The 15,538-nt window shown below is 37.9% G+C and overlaps 1 protein-coding gene across 1 annotated transcript in view; it reads right to left on the bottom strand.

Moving 5' to 3' along the window:
- Nucleotides 1-15,538, bottom strand: part of CRISP1 (cysteine rich secretory protein 1) — a 35,656-nt gene that overhangs the window by 11,999 nt on the left and 8,119 nt on the right. Inside the window, exons 3-6 of the mRNA XM_072945813.1 lie at nt 14,077-14,202; nt 6,975-7,107; nt 6,722-6,823; nt 236-303 (exon numbers count right to left, since the gene is read on the bottom strand). Of these exons, the coding sequence (XP_072801914.1) occupies nt 236-303; nt 6,722-6,823; nt 6,975-7,107; nt 14,077-14,202 (429 nt within the window). The remainder of the gene's footprint in view (nt 1-235; nt 304-6,721; nt 6,824-6,974; nt 7,108-14,076; nt 14,203-15,538) is intronic.

The following is a 15,538-nucleotide window of genomic DNA, read 5'->3' as shown; positions in this document are numbered from 1 at the left end:
TGCCTCTTCCTAGTTATCTGACCTTGGACACGTGACTTAACCTCCTGACGCGCTGCCTTCTTTCTCTGTAATATGGGAGTAAGAACAGTTCTGGGCTAACAGGGCTGTGGCGAGAACTGGGCGAGCCATGGGCACGGCGTCCTCACGGCGGTGCCTGTGACACAGTGAGCTCTAGCACAGGGTAGCTCATCTCCACTTCTCCACAGTAATCATAAAACATGCCATCCGCACATACTCTTGTCATTAAAACAGGCAGGAAGCCGGCAGCAACAGCCAAAAGTAAGACATGTTTCATTGTTGTTCCTGGAAAGAAAAGTAACAGAATTTTAGAAGATTGTCAACTCGTGGGATAATGTTTTGTAATAAGCCTTTTTGGGAAACACTTTTACATACAGTTGCATTTTCTGCAAAAAGAGACCCGCGGGATCAGACCAAGGTATGTAATACGTTACTCATTAGGACCAAGAGAGAGAACTGTGATTGGAAGAATCATAGACTTAACTGCCTTAAGCTCTAGAACTGTTGAATATGTTACATTAAGTGACAAAAGGGAATTAAGGCAGCAGATAAAATTCAAATCGCTGAAGAGCAGACTCTAGGGAGATTATCCTGGATTATCCATGCGAACTCTGCGTAGTCACAGGGGTACTTAGATGCGGAAGAGGGAGGCAGTGACAGAGATCAAGATAGAGGAAGGGGCTGTGAGCCAAAGAATAAGGGCAGCTTCTGAAAGAAGCTGGATACCCATTCTCCGCTGGAGTCTTCCTGCTGAATCTTGATTTTAGCCCAGGGAGACCCATTCGGGCTTCTGCCCTCCAGACTGTGAAATAATAAATTCGTGTTGTTTTAAGATGCTAAGTTTAGAGTCATTTGTTGCATGCAACAGCAACAAGAAACTGATCTAAAACCACAACAAGATTAGATTTGAATTCTCTACTGCCTGTAGAGAAGAGGTGTGTTCTTCGTGCAGGTGGTTTATATAGACGACTTAGAGCTATTCTGTGAAGTCTGGTCACTCCACTAAGAATGGTGGTTACTGGGAGTCAGGCGAATCAGACCTAATACACCCTGTCTTTTGTTTCTATTTGATATAAGTGGCTGATGCTAGTGTGCTAATAAATATAGGGGATTAAATTTGGTTGGTACCTTCTTTTCACAATCGGCCAAGTTTATTTCTGAATCCATCCTGCAGAGTGGGAAGCAGAAAAGGCTGGCAGTCTGTTTCTCATTTTAAAGAAGACTTTCAAAGAGTAGATTAAATGATGGGTGCAGATGATACACACGATGGAGTTCACCCTTGCTCTCAAGCCTCCACTGCACACTGCCAGACACGGCTGAGATGGAAAATTCTATAAATCAGTTCTTTCAGGAAACATACACATGTGAGCAGTCTGTCCTTTCTTCCTCTTTTTTTCAATGTCTTTTTTCCTCCAGAATGTTACAAACCTTCAGACTTTAAGGCATACAGTCGTATAGTAACACAGGTGATGAAATACGCATCCTACCCTCTTCCTTAACCCTGAGAAATCTAGTAAAACAGGTAATTTTCCCTGAGTTAATTGAAGAAAAAATAAAATAAAAAAGCTTCTGAACTAGAGTAGGTTGATATGTACACACATATTAGTGTTTATACCCCTTACACTGTATCTCTGTCTCTGTTCATCAAAGGGTTATTACTCAGGTTAGCCCCTTTATGAGGCTGTCTGTAACTTCCATTGCATTTTCTGTGGGAATATATTTTTGGGTGGTGTGTGTGCTCATTATCTTAATATTTTCCTGGGTGTACACTAACATGTCCCTCAAAAAAGCTGTTATGAAAGGTTTAAGAAATATCAAAAAATTTCCTATTTCACACCAATCAAACAGCTGGCATTGACAATTTAAATTTTGTCTTTGAAGTCTTTTCTTGTCTTATGTGCAAATTCAGTACTTAGATTTATACATAAATGCATAATATACACCAATGATTGTACCCTATTTTCCCTAAAATTTCTATTATTGTGTATTCATTAGGAGCATCATTTTGATAATGTGAATAACTTGTAATTAACAAGATTTTGGCAAAGTTTGATTTTAAGCTTTCATATTTTTGTCTATAAGTAATATTATTATGAATATTTTAACAGAAACACCCAGCCATTTTTTAGGATACTTTTCATGAATTACCGTAGGGTTTGAGCTTCAGAATTGAAAATGGATTGAAATCTTTGTACTTTTTTCTTTGAACATGATACAACTCTAATTTTACTTCTAAGTGTATCTGATAAATAATGGGTGCTTAGTAAATACTTATAAAATAAGTTAAATTTTGTACCATTAAAGTAATCGGCTGTTTCAGACATGCACTCACAACCTGTTAATCCATACATATGCTTTAACAGAAGTCATACTAAGTGGAGGTGAAATACTAGTGTTTTATCTCAGGTTCTCCTGCTATCTATGACACTGATGAATCCACAGGTTCTCTGAAAATTAACTTCTTTTTATTTAGAATGTCTCCAGCATGTTGGAGATACAGATGGCTTTCAAGTTCATGGGACTGCATGATGCATCCAGCTCTTTAGAGCTAACTGCTATTGTTCTTTTTAGAATACAACAATCTATTAACGGCCCCATAATCCAAATTTGAAAGCATACCATATTTTATAAATGGATTGTGATTCAGATAAATGGCTTTTGAAAATATACAATATCACTCATATTATTGGAAATAGATCAATCCAACCTGGACATTTCACATACAGATGTAATATCTTTCTTCTGTCACAAATGGGTGATAAGATCACTGTTTTATAATATAAGATGCATAAAGAATTCTATACAATACTGTGTATTGATGATTTATTGCCATAATTTATATCCTGTGCAAGAATTAAAAGCAACCACAAGAAAACTTATTGTGACCTCTTGAGTGTTCACAGGACAGTCAGTGTCAACTGGGATTATAGTCCCCTTGGCACATTTGGCTCCTGCAAAGAACTTTGATTGATTGAAGTTAAGGGAAGCTAAGCTCAAGGAACCTTCAGATTTTTGAGTCTAAGTTTTGGCTTGGGGTCTGTGAATAGGTAGAATGTGCGCATTCAACCTAAAAATCTTCAAAGGACAGAGGCTCCAAGAAGAATAGGAGAAAAACTTTACTTAAGGTTGGAATATCCACTTGGAGCAAGTGAGTCAAATCATGGAGTGAAAAGTTAATATTTGGGCATCAGTAGTATGTTCAGCATTTTAGAATCAGGATTGAATCTGGGTAATTATTGAACTATCCCTGTTGGCCCAGAATTGTTAAATTATTACAAAAGTACAGACTTCAAGCTCTGGGTTAGTCCTCAGAAATACAGTTGATGGTCCGTCTAAAGGGACAGAAAACAGCAGGAAACAGGCAGAACTTTTGGTAAACAGTGACTCTGCAGACATGACCAAAGTGCAGAAATAGAGATTAGAACTGGAGAGCGTGACTCACAAGTTGAACAGAGGCGGTGGGGGTGGAAAACTAAGTGCACCGAGGGTTAGAGACTTTGGGGACCCACTGAGGCTCACTCACTGGAGAATTAGGGCAGGAATAGTTTTAGCACCAGGACCCAGGCCAAGCCTCCAGGATGGTCTAAACGATTCTCCATTGCCTGGAGGACTGAAAATCTAGGACCTAAGCAGACCGTTTCAACTAAGGAATTACAGTTGCTTGTGCTCAGGTAAAGGTAGCTTTTCTAAACACAATAATTACAGAAGCAGCAGAAAGATCACCTCCTTAACTTTAGAAATAATCCCTACTTAATACAATTACTTCATAAGCAAGAGGAAAATTTCAGCCCAAACTCTTAAAAAATATTTCCAGATAATAATACCAGAAACTTGGTACACTGACTGTTAAAATTAATTTCCCCTACATTTCTGTTTGAGTTGTATTTTTTTTTAAACAGAACATGGATATTTGCAAGTTAACATCTAGGAGGAAGAAAGAGAGTGAGGGGAAAGACTGAGTCCTGGCCTCCGGCACGCCTTGGGAACACACTCTTATACGTGTGTTATGTTGTTAGAACGCGGCCTTCTCAGAAAGCACGTACAGGAAGAACAGCCCCTTCCCTCTCTTAATCAAATAACTCATAACATGAACTCTACACAGATGATACCGTCAGTCCTTTTCATCTCCTTTGCCTCAGTGAATTTGCGAATTTAAAAATAATTACTGAGGTTCAACTGATGTTTAGTAAAGTACATAAATCTTACGTGTACAGATGGATAAATTTATAAATAGGTACATCTGTGTAGTCACCACCAAAAGCAATATATATATATATATAATATTCCAGTGCCCAGGCAGATCGCTGGTTCTCCCTTCCAGGCAGTAACTCCCAGGAGTAGAACTCATCCTGATTTCCATAACCGTGGCTTAGTTTTGAAACTTCATGTGAGTAGAATATACATTTTTAGAATCTAAACTTTTTCACTTAATTTTATGCCTCTGAGATTCATCCATGTTGCACATAAAGAAGTTTATTTTTGTTAATAGCTGGGTAGTATCCCACGTTATGTGGACAATATAATTTATTTAACCATTCTGTTATGAATGAATGTTTGGTTTGTTTTCAGTTTAAAACTGTTATGACCATCAACAGGTGACTGGATAAAGAAGATGTGGTATATTTATACAATGGAATACTACTCAGCCATAAAAACCGACAACATAACACCATTTGCAGCAACATGGATGCTCCTAGAGAATGTCATTCTAAGTGAAGTAAGCCAGAAAGAGAAAGCAAAATACCATATGAGATCGCTCATATGTGGAATCTAAAAAAGAAAAACAAACAAAAACAAAGCATAAATACAGGACAGAAATAGACTCATGGACAGAGAATACAGACTTGTGGTTACCGGGGGAGGGGGGTAGAGGGTGGGAAGGGATAGACTGGGATTTCAAAATTGTAGAATAGATAAACAAGATTACACTGTATAGCACAGGGAAATATACACAAAATGTTATGATAAATCACAGAGAAAAAAATGTGACAATGAGTGTGTATATGTCCATGAATGACTGAAAAATTGTGCTGAACACTGGAATCTGACACAACACTGTAAAATGATTATGAATCAATAAAAAATGTAAAAAAAAACCTGTTATGAATAATAAAACGTCTACAGACATTTTATCCACATGTCTTTTGGTACATACTATTATTCACTATTTTTTGAACATATACCCAACAATGGAATTATTGGATCATATGGTATACATACGTTTTCCTTCAGTAGGTACTGTCAAACATCTTTCCAAAGGAGTTATAGAAATTTATACTTTTCTACCAGCTTTATATCTTTATCCATACTGGATATTCTCAGTCTTTTTTTTAAAAATTGTATCCATTGTGTAATAGTATTTCATCATGGTTTTTAATTTGCATTTGTCTAATGACTAATGATATTGAATTCATTTTTATATGTTTATCAGCTACTTTGATACCAGTTTTTGTGAAGTCTGCAAAATCTTTTGCCTGGTGTTATAATTAGGTTGACTGCCGCCTTCTTATTGGTTTGCCAAAATTCTCTGCACACTCTTGACATAAAATATTTGTTAAATGTATGTATTGCAAGTCATTTCTCTTACCCTGTGGCTTATTTTCTGAACTATCCTAATTGTATCTTTTATTTTAAAAAGTTCTTTCTTTAAATATGTCCAGTTTATCCTTCTTTCTTTATGGTTAATGCTCGTGTTTGTGTGTGCATGTCTTGTTTAAGAAATTTCAGCCATCCCAAAGTCATAAGTCATGAAGTCATTTTCTTCTAAGCTTGATTCAACATGATAAAATACTGAAGTCGAACAAAGCTGGGGGACTTGCACTATCATATCAAAGCTTACTACGATGCTGTAGTGGTTAAGACAGTGTCCTAGTGGCACAGTGTAGATACATGAAGCAATGTAATAGAGTGGAGTACAGAAACAGATTCACATGTACAGTTACCTGGTTTATGACAATCCAGTGTCTGGCAACTCCCAAGGTAACACTTGAAACTAGCCTGCCTTGAGTTATGAGAGAGACAGAGGACCACTGCCTCCTTGAGTGTGGCTGGCTGGTTGCTTTGGCAGGCGTGCTGTATGGTTCACAATGTAAAAGATGCCTGCCTTGGATGGCACTTTAGGATCTACATAGCTCCACGCTAATCGGTTCTACATGAAAAAATAGTTTCTTCTTAGCCCTTGCTACAAAACGTCCTTGAGAATGATTTGAATAAGTAATGTCACAGTTGTATAGTGAGTCTGAGTCTGTTAATCCTTTTATTAAAAGCATGGGAATAACACTTAACGTTCAGATTACAATGGATGTTGTTAAGACTGCAGATTATCCCTTACTTAACATCACAACAATGCTATTAGGTAGTCATTTATAATTAATCTCACTTTTCAGGTAGCTAAACTGACACTTATAGACATATACCTTACCCAAGCTCACACAGCTTGTAACATTCAGCATTCTGATGAGAACCAGATACTTGGCTATCTCGTGTGCTCTTGCCGTTAAAAAAAAATACCCCACCGGGAAGATTTGCTCTTTGAGGAAGTCAGCTCAGGGAAAATGCTTACAAGAGATTCAAGAATTTACAGCAGACAGAGGACATGACCATGTAATAATCAGAACAAATCGAGGGCCTGTGAAGACCCCAAGTCATGACTGTGCACGCATTTCTAGTTTATCATCCAGGCCACGTCACCTGTGAAACTCACCAGTCTTAAACTCCCACATTTGGAGCCAGCTGCGGAGACCTGCTGCGTGATTCAGTGGAGCCGCGATCAGGTAGGGTGAGCTCTGAGAGGAGACGTGATCCCCTGACTCAGAAAAGAAAAGCAACTTCTCAGCTTTATTGCGTGCATGTCTGCATGCATGTCTGCATGCATGCAGTGAGTACTTACTGAGGTATTAACATGAACCAGGCCGTTCTCGCCCTCTAGACACTGGAGATACATGGAGTAAACAAACGTATCAATTGCACGGTCTCGGGAAGCTTGCAGTCTGGCACCTGGCACAGGACGTGCAGTGCATTCATGGCCACTGCACATAAACGCCAGACCCTTTGAGATTCTGGGAACGAAAAGATAAACAGTCCGTTTTCCTGTGGAACAAGAAAACAGCCTGTAATAGGAGAATGTTCTAATAGAAATTTATCCAGAAGTGATGTGGAAGCAACTGTCTGCCTTGAAAAGTCTGGAAACACTACATCCTTTTATACCAGATACTGAATATGAAAATGCTAAATACTCCAGATGCCATTTGAGCTAGATGATGATAAAGACGTAGGACTCCTAAAGCAGAGAAGGACTCCTGAAGCATTGCACAGACAGAAATCACATATGACTGTAGAAAATCACTGTGAAACCAGGTGGAAGCAGATGTTTTTGATTTATTTCATTCTTTCGAAAACTTCTGGAAATGCCTGTTTACATGTGAGCATGACTGTTTACATTGAAGTCTCTGTATCTTTTTCTTTCTTCTTTTTCTTTTCCGTTGTAGATTATGCCCTTGTTCTTTGGAAGAAGGTATTATTTAATAAAAATGTTTTCCTCAGATCTTTCCTGAAAAAGGTCAATTGAATACATACAAGGGAACAAAATAAGATAAAGCATGTGTAGCCGTGAGTTATTTTGTGTTGTGCGATAAAGTGGGGGATAGGAAATAAAAATAACAGAAAGATCGGAAGCTCTTGAGACAGAATTTTCTGGCTCTGCCAAAGAGTTGACAATGAATCCCTTCTGCAAAAGAGGAGGACCGAATGTCATTCAAAAACTGCTCACCTCTAGCCAGAAGGAATTCTGTTGTTGTTGAAGGCAGAGGTGGAAACTGGAAACACGCCAAAGCTCACCTATAAATCTTTTAGCATTCTGCAGTCGGAGAAATGCACACCTCTGAAGTAAAACTCACAAATCACTGAGCCACTTTTTATTTTTCCCTCTTACATTGTAGGAAGAAAGCTGGAAAGGAATCCTGTTGCTTCACCAAACCAGCACGGTTTATGTACCGGAAATGTATGATCTGTCACGCACGTCTCTCTACACTGCTGTTTGTAAACAAGAGTGTTGATTCAACACCAAGTCAAGTGTTTTTGGAAACTTAATTGCTTTGGTTTTATCTGTTGGTCCTGTCAGCTCCTGGCATTGCTCTACCCAACACAATGCTGTCCGTATTTATATCACTGACGTCTTCATATAGAGTTGCTATCCAGCTTCAAATATGGTTTCGAAAGAATTTGGGAAGTGTTGGAAAGCACAGAATCCCTCGATTTGCATACGAGTCCCAAGCATGGGTGCCAGTTGGCCGCTTCTGTTCACATCTCGCCTGTTTTCGTACATTGTTCTTTTTCTGTTTCAGCTTCTTAGCTTCTTAGCATAGGAGGAAGGGGTCTGCCGTGACTTTTTAATTTTTTTTTCCCTAAAGCAAAAGAAAAAAATCAAGACACGTGGGTTTAACATATGATATAACGACATGATAGAATAGAACAGAATTGGAATTATCCCAGAAAATCCTTGGGAGATAGATGAAGACTCATATGTTTATCAGCACGTCATGTTGGTTAAAATATATGCATTAAAAAACTGTAATCATTTACGTAAAAGTTGGCTACCAAAAACTGTAGAGAACACAAACATAAATACAGAGAAGGAAGAAACCAGTGTCTTGACTAAAACATATGCCAATATCCTTTCTTTTGCTACATCTCAAACTGCAGACAGATTTGTCTTTCGGAGAACAAGGATTGAGACAGGACGTAAACCAGAGAGCTACCAGGTGAGCTGGGAAACCGCAGAGCTTACCAGGTGTGTGACAGAAGTTAGTAAGATTGTATTAAGATCCACATGGAAAAGAACCTAACGTGGACGAAGGTCAAAAGTCCGGGGAGAGGAAGAGTTAAAGGCGGTAGCTTAACCTTGAAATAAAGGGTTGTCTGAAGCAGGTACCCGTACTGAAAATCTGTAGAATGGCCAAGACAGTAAACTACGGAGTAAGAACGCTTGGGTCCAAATCCTGTTGCGGGCGATCAGTTACTAGGATGATTGTCTCTTAACATCTCTGTGCTCCAATTTCCTCATTTCCAAAAATAGGGAATCATAATGTCCATGCCTCAGGGTTTCTTTTATGAGTAAAGGATTTTAATGTATCCGAAGCATCCAGATGCATTTCAGGCAGAATTAGTTATTTTCATTCATCATTATTATAAATATAATATCCTTGGAAGGGCTTTACAGCCTGAAAGAAGAAAGACATCAAGAAGAATTCAGGAAAGTTTAGTTTGAAATGATTAGAGACCACAAATAGGGGAACACGACACGTAGATTTTATTATACACAATGTATTCGATGCTTTCCTTTCAACACGATACACGCATGCATTTAACAAACACTGATTGTCAGTTCTGTGCCAGGTGATGTACAGAGCAATAAAGGCCTGGTTTTGAGCACAAGAATCGCCCCCTGGCACGGAGGCTACATTATAATGACTGCATGGCTTAAGGAAATGGATTTAGTAATAAGGACAAAGAGATGGATGCTGCAAGAGAGGTCAATAACACAGGGCGCTGGGCATGTTAAAGGGCATAAACTGGAATTAGGTTATCAGAAAATTGTGAACTGATGGGAGGCAGAGCTTAGCTTTGTGGGAAATGGAGAGGTTCACATGAGCTATACACCGAACATAAACTCATCCAAAGGCAAAGTCCAGTTCATCTAAGTCCTCTCCTCCATATATTTGAAGAACATTTGGAAATGAACTGGAAATCTGTAGACAGCTACACATTGAAAGGAGGGCTAATACACAAAAATATTAATATTTGTTCAAGAACATAGCATATTCCTTATTTCTTTTTGAGAGATTTTTCCAAAGGGTGTGCCTGGAAGAAGTTAAGCAAAAAAGCAATGGTAAGTAAGATGGGAGAGAGATCTCAGGAAATACTGCTTAATTTTTTTTTATGTGATTTTTTTTTTTTAAACATTTCTGCTTAGTTTTTAAAAACAGATACCATCAATGTGATTTATGGTCAGACACTGTGGATCAGAATTTAACTTAGTCTTCATCAATTTTTAGTGAACACTTTGGCATTCGGGCCCTAACCTAAAGCAATGAACTTGAAATTTTTTTCTTTGTTCTCATATTAAGCTGTTTTCTCTTAAGCATAGGAATACACTACTTTAAAATGGTCCTAAATATGTGGGTGGACTCAGACTCTTAATATTTCAGGATTAAGTTTGTACGATTCACCAGCGAAATGAGCAACCAATAAGGGCAGTGTTCTGAGTTCTTCATAGCATTAGTTATATTAAATTTAAAACTGGTTTTTTTCCCCTGAGATTATTTCTGGATTATGTTTTTGTTGTTAACATTTCTATCTGTAATGCAATTACAGTAAAAGAAGATTTAATGGAAGGTTTAAAGTTGAAAGATTTAAATCTTTTTTTAATTTAAAGGAATTTAAATTTAATTTAAAGTAATGGGAGATTTAAAGTTGTTTTTAACCCCTAGTAGATATACCTGACAACATATAACTTGAGCAGCCTGCTTGATCTCCAGATTTCATTTCTCTAGTTTAATTTCAGTAGATCTGAACCATTAATGCCAGCTACTCACATGCTTTAAAGAGTATCAGACGGATAACCACAAGCAAAAAATACTTATTTATGACTTGAATATCCTGACCTAGAAGCAGATTCTTTGTGACTTATTTTAAGCATTTGATTCCTCTGTCAGCTAAACGTTAGAAAATCCTGAAATAAATCTGTAATATGCTATGTTTCAATAATGCCCATGTTTGTGAAAGCACTGTATACAAGATCAGATCCTATGCAGAATTCCCCAGTGATCCTTTATAACTTTTATTATATAATTCATATTATTAGTCAATAAATCACGTCCCTCAAAAAATGGTCCCACCTACCTCTTTGTTCTCCTTGGCTTTCTTAACCTCTTAAACTTCATTTGGAACTCTCTGCATTTGTGTTTGTTGAGTGAATCATGTAATAGCTGCTTCTGATCGGAGTGGATAAGGTAACACAATGAACATGTTTGCAAAATATGCAAAATCATTTTTCTCACTTAAAAAAAAAACCTGTAAACGGAATTGGCTGTTTTTACTTTATAATTACTTTCCTTGTTTGTTAGCTTTGATATCTTTTGTTCTTATGCTCAAAATATTTGCTGATCTATGGTTGTCAGCTTCTATTTAAGAGTGCAGCGCTGCAGACGCTGACTTGGGAGCCCAGCATGTGAGGGCTGACTTAGCAACTGGGAAGCTTGACCGCAGGGTAGTCAGACATCAGTGTGGCTTTTGTGTGAGTGACCACCCGAAGACACTGGTGGGTTAACTTGCCAGAGTTAGGAACACTGTACTGATGGAGAAGAGCTCTTACTGGGATGCTTAACCTCAGACATGGCTTTTGTTGGCCCCTAAAGTAAATTCCCAACAGCAATGAAATTTTAACGCATTTGACTCTCCTGTATTCTTGCCTTTTTCTCTCCTCTTTTCTGATTCTATGTTTTCATTTTTGTTTCTGGTTCATGCGCAGCCGCTGAATTACTCCCCATTGGCGGATGGCAACAATAAGTGATAACTTGGCTTTATTGTTTGGCCATGTGGAGTTCTTGGTAGACGGATGGTTCTCCACTGGGTGAGAGATGATGGAGAACCCAGCTTGTTAGTAATGTTCATTGATTTGTCTGTTTGTGAGCTCAAATGGATGAGTAAGTTCATGCCTGCTGCGAAGGAATGTGCAGACTTTTGTTTACTTGTGGCTGAAGTTGTAGACCTGAAGTCGTGTGTTTGTATGTCTATAATTAGGAAAAGCCTTGACCTTCACTGTGTGAGTATGAAATGCTTCCTGCCTCCAGAAATTATTAGTAAATCATTGTAAAAGGGATATGGGTGGCTGTAGAAAGCTGTGCTCTGTGAGAGACAAATACCTAGGACAATCAAGGAGATAACTGTACTTAGTCCATTGCCATAGGGAAAGAAAGATGAAGAACATCTCAAAGAAAATCTGGAGTCTGGGGTTTTACAGAGGCAGGTAAACAGAGGAATCATACACAAGTGTACGAGAGTCATGAGGAAGGAGGAAGAAGCGTCTTACCTCTAAATAGATGAGAGAAGAATGGTCCTTTGTGGTTAGCCTTTTCTTAGAACACACAGGCTTGGAGATTTCTTGTTTCTTTCCTACTTTCCAGGAACATAGTGCACAGATAAAATTCAACATTGCCAGTTACATGTATTCATTTAATCTCTTAAAATGTTTGTGTATGACAATCAATTTTCATTTTTCTAACTTCCTTGTTTTTATCTGTATGAGGAAGTTAGGCTATTTTGATTAAGATTTACAATTACTATCTATGGTGAAGTCTATCCAAGGAGCCACAGTGACAGAGAAATACGTGTGTGTATATTCCTCTTTCTCCCAAGGAAAAAACAGCATAATTTTATCTTAAAGTATCAGTGTGTTTTAGAGCATGAAAGCATAAATAGCAAGTAACAGGCAGGGAAAAGCAAAACTATTCTATCATAACTGAGTCTGAAAAGAAGCCACGACATATATAAATATTTTTACAAAGTTTGCTGAGTACCCATGGGCTTGCTTCTTTGTTTTATTGATTAATGGCTTTCTCTGCAGTAGGAAATGTTGTACCTTTGCCTTCTGCATCATGTGCCTAGACAAGATTTCAAGTCTTACCAGAATTACTTCTAATCATTTCGAAGGAAGTAGTACTATGATTTCCCAGTTTCTGTGGAAGGTAGGAGCCTGGTTGTGGTGGGTGCCTTGCTCTGAGATATAAAACTAGGTCCTGTCATAAAGACAGGAGTTTATTTTACCTTTGGATAAAGCTAGTTCACAAACACACATGGTCTATGACCTGCCCCCAATGTTCTCCAGTACTTTTCTTCTAGCTTACCCCACCCTTAGAAATCCTACCACCCCACCCCCACCCCTCCTGCTTCAGTGTAATAGAGCTCACACTTAGTTCTGGTCTCTTTCCCTCCCTTGCAATAGTCCTTTTAAATAAAAGTCTGCCTTTACTAATTCTTGATTTGTTTTCTGTTTGACATAATTTATTTACATTTGTACAAGAACCATGATTTTCTCTCTTCAAAAAAAATTCTTTGAACACCTCAAATATCAAAATGTGGAGGGTCCCCACCCCAAAGGGAAAAATAATTCTCTAATTTAAAGAGTAAGGATACTGACAGAATTGGCCGCTGATATTCCAGAGCAGGGAGGAAGATTAGAATTCCGATTCAGCTTGGAGAGATTATCATGTACTATCCTCCCTTTTTATTTTTTTCTTATAGTTCATCCTCACCTTGTGCTACATTTTGCATCCCTCAATCCAAAGCCTTGCTTGTTTAATTTCGCCAACGTTTCAACCTATTTTCTGCAGGGAAGGAATTGTCTGCCTTTAGAGATAAAGGAGGACGCTGAAGGATTGGGGAGACTAACTCTTCTAAATAAAGACTTTAAATCAGTCATTCTGTATCTTATATTTCAATCATTTCTGTGTATTTATATTTCCTAAACTGGACTATAAAGTCATGTTTTAAAAATTTTATATTTCTCACTGATAGTAGCATAATCCTTTCCTCATATTTGTTAATCAAATATATGGTAAGCTCATAGTCATCATATTTGTTTATAATATATATATATATAAATTGGAAAAATCCTTAAGAGTTTATTCTCTTATATCTAATAAAATTTTTGAGTTTTCAAAAATTATTATTATTATTTTTTTTAAGGACAGGCATCATCTGAACACCAAGTACCATCATAGTTGCTTTTCTGAAGCTCTGTGTTTCTGTTGTGGCAAACAGGACTGAGTTCCCTTCCAAATCTGAGAAATCATTACAGAATGAAATTGTTAAGTTTGAGAAGAAAGGGACTTTTTTTAAAGTGAGCCCTATAGATGTTTCACACAGGGCTTCCCAAAATCTAAACGGAGAAATGACTAGGGAATTCCGCTGTTCAGGAGTAGAGGGTGAAATGTGTTGTAATTTTCAGCAGTGCCAAGGAGTGGTACAGACTGGAGGCCGAGATAGCCAGGCAGAAGGTACCAGAGCAAACGCAGCAGCTGCTGGTGGGCGAGACGCCCAGATGGTGGGGCGGCCTGGGCCATGGCCGCCGTCCACAGTGCGAAGTCTGCGCTCATGTGAGAAGGTGCTGGAACAGCTGTCCTGAACCTAGGACAATGTGAAGTCATTAATTTCCGTGATTCTTCGTTAGTGTGCCCTGGTGTTGAGTGGGAGCTAAAGACAGCCAATTGTTATTGATCAGGCAGAAGCCTCTATTAGAAAGCAGTCGTTGATTTCATATTTTCAGTTATCTGAGTGAGCAAAGCAAATATCATTCACTGTATGTTTATTTGCAGAGATAAGAAGGACACCTAATATTTGTACCAGGCAATATTGTTGGTATTTTTCAAGTACTATCAAGACATGTAATGTCTTAATCCTTAAAGCCAAGATCACTTAAGAAGTGTAAGTTGAGGGGGAAACTTCAGCCTAGTTGTCAGATACTCTCAACTGAACGATTCCATCCTTTACACTGAATTTTAATTTTATAAGAACTCTCACTTTCTAAATGGTCCTCAAATCACTGATATTTTGAAGAAGTCATTCTGAGATTTATGTGTCTTTGTTTTTACAGCTAACTATGAAGCCCTCGGCTTTTCACTCAACATAGTGAGGTTTTATATTCCTGGTTTTAAAATCTGAACAGTTGAACTGGCCAGATTAGAGGGCCAAAATTTCTGCTTCCTTTTCTCTTTAGGTTTTAGGTGTATCGTGACTCATAATTAGTAAAATGATACCAGAATCCCATTTTTTAAAAATATAGGATCTAAGTGAAGAATAATAAAGAAGTCAATTTTGACTTCCAATATTAATCATAAACATTCTACGTAACACTCAGCCATGCATGAGAATTTTTTTTCCTTGATTCTTATGTGGTAATTCTGAGCTTTACTTGTCTTATAATTCCAAGAGCACGTTATAAATTCGTGGTTAATGTTTTACGAATATGTAATCAGCATGATTAATAGGTCACTTTGCCCACAAATCTTCCTGCTTCATTACTTTTTATGAGTACACAGTAATAACCATAACGAAGGACATGATTAATTTTAATTGCAAGAATTCCTATAGGAATAAGTTATTTTTCTGGCAGTGTTCATGAATACTTGCAAATATGCCAAAACTAAATCATGGGAGCGTGCTGTTTGTCAGGGATATTAGCTCCAACATGGGTTACTGTCAGCATCTAGCAGATGTGAGGTGATGACAGTGGCAGGCCGTATTCCCAACTAGACTTGGCATTCCTTTGAGTAATGAAAGCCAAGACGTGTCAACTTTGACTTAGGCTAGAATATGTCCCTAAAACTTCTTTTCCTCACTAACAACATAAGCAGTCAAGGCTTCAGTTACTTCTTAAGCTAATGAATGTATCTAAAACTAAAGGTAAGCAATCAAAAAGTAGATTGTGTTTAACACCGGTGTTATATGTGAACTGCCTCTTCAG

This window comes from Vicugna pacos, chromosome 20 (genome assembly GCF_048564905.1).
Source record: "Vicugna pacos chromosome 20, VicPac4, whole genome shotgun sequence".
NCBI lineage: Eukaryota > Metazoa > Chordata > Mammalia > Artiodactyla > Camelidae > Vicugna > Vicugna pacos.
The sequence above is the reverse complement of the archived record's forward strand: the minus strand, read 5'-3'. Positions and strand labels throughout refer to the sequence as shown.